This window comes from Aphidius gifuensis, unplaced genomic scaffold (assembly GCF_014905175.1).
Source record: "Aphidius gifuensis isolate YNYX2018 unplaced genomic scaffold, ASM1490517v1 Contig1, whole genome shotgun sequence".
NCBI lineage: Eukaryota > Metazoa > Arthropoda > Insecta > Hymenoptera > Braconidae > Aphidius > Aphidius gifuensis.
The window spans coordinates 52973-62183 of NW_025220573.1; the positions used below are offsets into that span (position 1 = coordinate 52973).

Genomic DNA, 9211 nt, shown 5'->3' on the forward strand with positions numbered 1-9211 from the left:
AATAAAATTAATTTTTTTAAATAAAGAATCAAGACTCAAGCAATCATAAATATTATAGCGTAAAATTTCAACCAATTTTAAATAAACATCAACATATAGTTTATCTTTGGATTTACTACGACAACCATCACTTGGTGGTACATCAGTAGTCAAAGTCGGTGTAAAATTTTTGAAACCATATTCCTTTGGATAATATATTTCTCTAATTTCAACTGCATTAAAATCAATTTTTTCAATATCACATTTGAAATATTTTGTAATAAATTTTAAATTATGAGATGCCAGAAATGGATATTTTTGTTTCATAAATATTAATAAATCAACATTAATTTGATAAGTACTAAATGAATGTGATAATAATTCACATTTATTATTTGTCAATGTAATAAGTTGTTCACAATATTCATCTTTTCCAAAAAAAATTAATCGATCAAATAAAAATTGATAATCATAAGAATTTGAATTATAACCCACAAGAATTGAACCAGAATTTTTATAAATTTTATTTTTTTCGGGTTGAATACCATAAAAATAAGTTAACAGTAAAAAATTTGTAAACATATGGTCTAGAAATGTACATAATAAAGTTTCATCGTCATGAAAATAAAATATAACTGGTGAGTCACAATATTCTAAATCAATAATTTTTTTCTCGTATTCATTTATGAATTTTTTTAAATCAATCAAATTAGGCACTAGAACATACAAAAATGTTTTTTTTACATAATCTTCTTGTGATATAATGATACAAATAGAAGAAATTTTTTCATCTTTTTGACAACCACGTGGAATTGAATTTTTATTAATGGCAATAGTTTCAATATCCCAAGTAATTAATGGTAAATACTTTAAAGGATCAGTGTACATGCGTAAAAAATCTTGCTCAGAATCAAATAAATGACGAAAATTAATTGCAAATTCTTGATCTTCAATTTTTTTAATTGATTTTGTTTGTGTATTTATTCTACACCATGAACACAATTGAAAATATTTAGCCAAATCAATTTTTTCATTTAATTTTTCACAACTAACAGATTGTTTAAACATTTGATTTCTCATATAACTAGTTAAATTTGCGGTATTTTCACGAAGACGTAGTTTTGATTCCAATGAAACATTAGCAATAAAAATATCCAAATATAATGTTAATAAATCATCAATGTGTCCGGGTATACTATAAATGTGATTATAATGAGTAGAATTTTCACGTAAAAAATCATAACAAAATTTTACAAATTTTTTTTCAGTAAATACAAAACGAAATAAATTCCCAGTAAATGTAAAATTATTTTCATTTTTATAAATCACATTTTTTTCAAATTTATAATAATTTGATGGAACTTTAAAAAAATCAGCAACGGTAATATTATGTGATTTGATATTTTGAAAAACTTCTTCGTAGTGAAAATTTTTAAATTTATAAATTTCATTAGGAAAGTTTTTCATTAAAGTTATGAGTAAAAAATTTTTAATAAACTCAATGTGGTATTGTGTTGTTTGGTTAATAAGAATGTAAAGATGTTGTGGCCATTTTTCAATGATAAAAGTTTCTTTTGATAAAATTATTTGTTGGTGTTTCTGGTTTTCTTTTTTTTCTTTTTCTTCTTCTTCGTGATTTTCTTTCTCTTTTTCTTGTTGTTGTTGTAATCTTTTTTTGAAATTGTTATTTGATATTATTAAATCACCGAGTGCAATTGAACGCATAGTATAACCATCAATTTTAAGATGATTTTGTGGTGTAAATTCAGTTGAAAACGGATACACAATGTGATTTGTCATAATAAACAAATATAAAAAAATTATAAAGAAATCAAAAAATTATAAAAAATCAAAAAAAATCACAAAAAATATTGAAAAAATCACAAAAAATATTGAAAAAATCACAAAAAATATTGAAAAAATCACAAAAAATATTGGAAAAATCACAAAAAAATAACAAAAAATAAAAAAAAATAAAAAAAAAATTAGAAAATAAAAAATGTATCAATTTTGAGATTTTGATTACTTGACAAACATCTTTAAACTGATATAAATAAAAGCAAAACGAGAATTTATAAGTATAAATTGTTAATGTGTATGCAATTTACTCGTAACGTTATCTTTTGTTATCTCTCTCATATTTATTGTAAATGAATCATTGAATCATGTATAATGTTATCCTTTCAATTGACCTTTTACTTTATCTTTTTGTGCTAATATATTTTTTTCTTTATGATTTTTTATTTATTTGTTTAATATACTAATTTAAATATATTAATCAAAATCTACTAATTTAAATCTACTAATTTAAATTTACTAATTCAAATGTACCAATAAATTAAAAGAGAAGAAAATATTTCATTATTTTTTATAATAAGATTATCATCTATGAATATGAATAATTTTAATTTTGATAAAATTGAAAATTCAACATCATTGATTTTTATTCATTACTTTTATGAAATTCCGATAAGATTTTTAATAGATGAATTAGAATTAATATGGGTGAATGTAAATGATTTGATTTTAACTAAAGAAATAAGAAAATCACTATTTAAAAAAAAATCATGTTTTAAATATGAAGATTTACATTTTATAGAAAAAAATGAACATAATCTTATTTATAAACCATTGAAAAACACAGAATTATTTATAGAAACAACACAAATTGTAAATATATTATCAAAAATGTATTTTGATAGGAAACCAGATTTTGAATTATGGTTTTTTTATATAATAAACCAAATTAAAAATTATAATTTACCTGTTGATGAGAAAATACTTCAAATATCAACACCAGAACATTATAATTTTTTGCAAGATAAAATTTCATTTCTTTCACGTGATTGTATTACGTTCAAAAAACAAAATGAATTATTAGAAAAATATGTACATAAAATGTCATTTTGGTTGGATCAATTTACAGAATTAAAACACATTCAAAATCTACATACAGAATTAACAATTTTAAGAAAAAAATTCCAAAATCCAGAAATTACAAATGATTTTAACGATGACATTAGTGATAATAATGATTATAATGATTATAATGATTATAATAATGATGATTGTGTAAAAATCAATAATGGTAAAGATTATAATTCTAAAAAAATAGATAATGATGAAAATACTGATGATGAAAATAAAGATGATGAAAATACAGATGATGAAAATACGGATGATGAAAATACAGATGATGAAAATATGGATGATGAAAATACAGATGATGTAATAACACGTGATGAAACTACAAACGATGAAATAACACGTGATGACAGTTCAGAACTCGATATTGATGAAAATAATTACGAGAAAAAAAATAAAAATTTTACACCGAAAAAACGACCGAAAATTGATAAAGAGCCAAATGTTGTAAATCAAGATTTTTTCGATTCAGACTATGAAAATTTTTATTAGTTTTTAGAAAAAATAATAAATTTTTTTATAATGTATTGAATGATTTTTTTTATTTTTTGAAGAAAATAAAATAAAAAAATCCACTCACACATGGATTATTTTAAACTTTAAAAAATTTAATATAGAATGAATTTGACACAGGATAAATAAAAAATTCTAATTACGAGTAGTAGTATGATTATTAGCGCTTCATGAAAGAAGCGCGCTTATCTTTTTTGTTAACCTAATAATAATAATAATAATAATAATAATAATAATAATAATAATAATAATAATAATAATAATAATAATAATAATAATAATAATAATAATAATAATAATAATAATAATAATAATAATAATAATAATAATAATAATAATAATAATAATAATAATAATAATAATAATAATAATAATAATAATAATAATAATAATAATAATAATAATAATAATAATAATAATAATAATAATAATAATAATAATAATAATAATATTACTCGATATCTACACTAATGATAACATAACTTTGCCGTACAAATAAATAAAAATAATATACCAAGAAATGTTATCTCAAGTGACCCACTTGACACTTGTGATAAAAAGTTTTATTTATGTTTATTTTTTAAAATTTTGCAATCTTTATTTATTTATAATGACGTCTCATTATATTTTTTTTTTAAAATATCAAATATATATAGAGCCCGTATCGTATTACTTACTATCAGTTATCCAAACACTCTAATAAAGTAAAGACTATTTTTTTCTAAAAAAAAACTAAATTATTTTTTAAATTATTTTTAAAAAAAAAATAAAAATGGACTCATTTGAAATATCAAAACCTAATAAAACAATATTACCACCAGTAATAACTACTATAACAACAAATTCAATAAATTCTCTATCAACAGTTGCTACAACATCAACATACAATCCAATGGAAAAAAATGGCAAGAAAAAATCTCAATATGAAACTCAATATTTTGAAATTATTGAAAAAATTTTATCGAATGGTGCATTGAGAATTGGTAGATCAAATATTTTGACACTTGCAATATTCGATGGTTCAATCACTGCTGATTTAACTGAAAATTCCTTTCCACTATTAACATCGAAAAAAATGTCGTTTAAAAATATACTTGGTGAATTATTGTGGTTTATTAGTGGATCTACAGATGTTAGAATTTTGGAAAATCAAGGTATAAATATATGGAGTGCAAATGCCTCAACTGTCGGTACAAATTCAGAAATTTTAAATTCAAAAAAAGAAAATTTTGATGGTACAACCAATAAGGATCTTGGACCAATTTATGGATTTCAATGGCGTCATTTTGGTGCAAAGTATATTGATTGCAACACAGACTATACTGGGCTTGGTTTCGATCAGTTAGCATCAGTTGTTGAACAATTAAAGCATGATCGTTATAATAGACGTATTATTATATCTGCTTGGAATCCAAATGATATTGCATTGCAAAATTTACCACCATGTCATTGCTTTGTACAATTTCACGTTGATGCTAATGATTTTTTGTATTGCAATGTTTATCAACGAAGTGCAGATGTCGGTCTTGGTTTACCATATAACGTTGCATCCTATTCATTATTGACTATTATGCTGGCTCGTTTAGCCAATTTAAAACCAAAACAGGTAAAAATTTCAATTGGTGACTGTCATATATATGTTAGTCATAATGAAAAATTGATGCAACAAAAATTACGAAAAACACATAATTTACCAAAATTATTTTTACGTGAAAGAGACTATTTGAATATTGATGATTTTAAAAATGATGATTTTATTTTAACCGAGTATAATCACGAAGGTCTATTATATTTACCAATGGAATTGTAAATATTATCATTACTATATTATTATTATTTTTATTTTTATTATTATTTTTATTTTTATTTTTATTTTTATTTTTATTTTTATTATTATTATTATTATTTAAACCAGATAATAAAAAGACAGATTGATAACCACCTTTTTCCATTATAATAAAAATATAACAATCAAATGAAATGTTTTCATTAAAAATAAATTTTTCGTAAATCAAAGACATCTAAAAGATTTTAAAATTTTAATCTTATATATCGAAAAATTTTTAAAAATTAAAATAAAAATTAAAAAAAATAACAACAAGTGTAAAACAAAATTAAGAATATTAAATTTTTTTACTTTGTTCTAGTAGAAATAGCATATTTCATTCTTGTTAAATTTAATGATAATTCAAACAGTTGTTTCAATTCATCAAACATATTATTTGCACTTTTCGAATTAACCTTCACATACTCAGCAAACACTGACATTGGCACTAATTGTGCAGAATTATTTTTTGATAATTTTAATTCTGCAAGCACATCAACATAATCATATTGAGACGACTTTTTTGATGTGTCATTTTTTTTTAAAATTTCTTTTTTAATTGTTTTTTTTGAATCAACAATATCGGCTATGTCGACAGCTAATAAAACAAACATAACGAAACATGAGGAAATTACAAAATGATTCTTCATATTAAGTGTATTACTTAGAATATGAATTTATTTCGTCAATCAAGAGAGTATCATAATTTTATAGATGATAAAATTATTGCAACTGCTGGAAAAAATTATTTATCAAATATTTTTAATTGGTTAGAAGAGGAACCAATATCTGCAATTTATTCAATTGCATTTTCAATTTCTATGCGTTACTTTAATAAATTTGAAAATGAAAATAAATTTTTACCACCCATAAAAGATCCAACACAACTTGATAATACAAAAAAAGAATTTTTTAAAGATATATTTTATATATTATGGTCACCAACATTAATTTTACATGAATTGTTATCAACAATTTTAGATGTAAAAACAAGAAAAATTCCTATCTGTACAGAAAATGATTTAATTGAAAATCACGAATTGCAAAAAAAAATTTTTAATGAAGATAAAAACATAAAAATAGATGATGATTTTAAAAATTCTACAAAATATAATGATTTTTTAAACCACTTAAAAAATTACAAAATATTAATTAAGCAAGATTCAGATATAATTACAGATATAAACAAATTAAAAAATATAAAAAGAATTGGCGAAGCACCGTCACACATTAAAAGTGTGGAAATTTTACGTCAAAAAATAGAAAAAAATTTGCAAAAAATTTATAATAACAATAAAATAAAAATAAAACCAATATTATTTTTTACAGATGAAGATTTAACCTATCCTTGGCAAGGGCAACAATCCGCGGTTTTATGGATTTTTATACACACTATTTGTGCCATTACAAAAATTTTTGATAATCAAAAATTAAATTATTTACTATATTTTATAGATAATATTCAGTATTTTATACAATGTGGTATGTGTCAAAATCATTGGTTAAAAAAATCATATAAAAAATGGAAAATGTATAAGGAATTTTTTGTGGTTGATGATTCAAATATTATTGTTCAAAATCCATATGATGTAAATATGCCAATTGAAACTTTAATTACTACATATTTTAATGAACACGCGCAAGATGTTAAAATGTTTAATCCTGATTATGAAATGATTGAAACACATGATTCTATCAATGCTTCAAATAATAAACAATTAGAATTAACTAGTGCTGCAAAATTAGGTCTAGTACAAGATTATATTGCTTTTGTAAAAATTTGTATTGTAGAAATTCAAAATACCCCAAAATATGAAATTTTGGATATAGAAAAAAAAAGAGATATTTGTATTGGTGGTGTTGAATTGTTTAAGTTTTTGTTTAAAATGAAAATAGAAAACAATAAAGAAAATTTATTATTTTTAAGTAAAAATCATAAAAATATTTTATTAAATTCTGATTTTATTAGTAATAATCTATTACATAATTAAATAAAAAATTACAAATATTTTTTACTACATATATTTTTACTACATATATTTTTACTACATATATTTTACTACACATATTTTTACTACATATATTTTTACTACATATATTTTTACTACATATATTTTTACTACATATATTTTTACTACATATATTTTTACCACATATTATTTTTTAAAAACAAATGTTATTTTTTAAAAACAAATGTTATTTTTTAGCAATTTTACATTTATACATAAATTTTCTCTTTTTTTTCAGTTTGGAGTTCGTTTGATTTTTCAAAGTCGTGATCATCATAATCGAGATGATCAAAACAATGTTCGTCGCAACTCTCAGTACAGCTATCAGAAACATTATCAATAATTTTCCGGTCATATTTAATACTATACACATTTTCATAAATACCACTACTACCAAAACCATTATTGTTTCGACAATGATATCTGCAAGGATTTAGAATATCAATTTTATTATTATCTACTTCATCAAAACCACTCACAAAATTAACAAGATGCTCTCCCATTGACGAGAAATTTGTTGGAGTATAATTTATATGATTATGATTCATTAAATCATTACTGTTATTGTCATGATTGTTGTCAACATTATTAACGCAATCATTATTATTAACGCAATCATTATTATTATCGCAATCATTATTATTATCGCAATCATTATTATTATTATTATTATTATTATTATTATTATTATTATTATTATTATTATTATTATTATTATTATTATTATTATTATTATTATTATCGTAATTATTATTATTATCGTAATTATTATTATTGTTATTATCGTAATTATTATTATTGTTATTATTAATATTCTGATTATTAATATTCTGATTATTAATATTGTCGTTATTAATATTATTGTTAGTTACGTCAGAAGATGACGCACCAAACATAACGCCATTATTATCGCTTGTGCTATTAGCAGAATTTTCTTGAATCATCATTAAATTATTTGTACGGACACGAGTGGAATAATCTTGAGGCTCACAACTATTAATTCTTGATGGTTCAACTTTTTGAATATAACCAGAATAAATGAATTCTGGTCCACACAAAACACCAATATCAGTCATACATTTAGTAAAAATAATTTGTGCAACTCTTGCACCTTTCTTCACTTGGAATACATCATTTCCATGATTTATCAAAATAACAAAAATCTCACCGCTATTTTATAAAAAATAATAAGTTTTAAAAAATGGTAATTTTAAAAAAATATTTATAGGAAAAAACTTACTTGTAATCAGCATCGACTACACCACCCATTACATCAATACCATATTTTATTGCCAGTCCAGAACGACCAGCAATGCGTCCATACCAACCTTCTGGAATAGACATTTTTATTCCAGTCGATATTAATTCACGACATTTACTTGGAATAGTATAATTTTCACTAGAGGATAGATCGAAACCTGCTGCTCCAAAAGTTGCACGTGACGGAAAAGTTGCATTTGGAGATATAATACCAATATGAACAAATGGACGTACGTTGTTAAGATTCATTATTAATTTCTAGTTGATGAAAAAAAATAAATTATTATTATTATTATTATTATTATTATTATTATTATTATTATTATTATTATTATTATTATTATTATTATTATTATTATTATTATTATTATTATTCACTTACATATTTTTAGTGATCACCAGGAAGTCTACACTTTATTGCTCGTATTCAAACAGTGTTCTATGTTGTTGATTCTACCTCGCTATTTATACTTTTTATCTGTGTCATTTGAGTGGGAAAACAATAAAAAAATAAAAAAAAGATAATTTTATCTATTACTTCATATATAATTATAAATACATTGAGTAATAATTGTTCTACTACTCTCGTGTGCAAATTCAGTAAAATGATAGCGGTGGGTCACTGTATCAACATAAAAAGGTGAGGTCATCATGTGTCGCAATTTCAAATTGAATTTTATTTATATTTTATTTCATATTT

At 22.0% G+C, this 9211-nt stretch overlaps 1 protein-coding gene across 1 annotated transcript; it reads right to left on the reverse strand.

The window, feature by feature from the left end:
* Positions 1-7653: 7653 nt before the first annotated feature.
* LOC122859988 (deoxyuridine 5'-triphosphate nucleotidohydrolase-like) lies at positions 7654-8760 on the reverse strand. The gene is made up of 3 exons (XM_044163627.1): positions 8492-8760; positions 8124-8421; positions 7654-7674 (listed from the first exon to the last, which is right to left on the reverse strand). The coding sequence occupies exons 1-3, from the start codon at positions 8758-8760 to the stop codon at positions 7654-7656; spliced, it is 588 nt and encodes a 195-aa protein (XP_044019562.1).
* Positions 8761-9211: the final 451 nt, after the last annotated feature.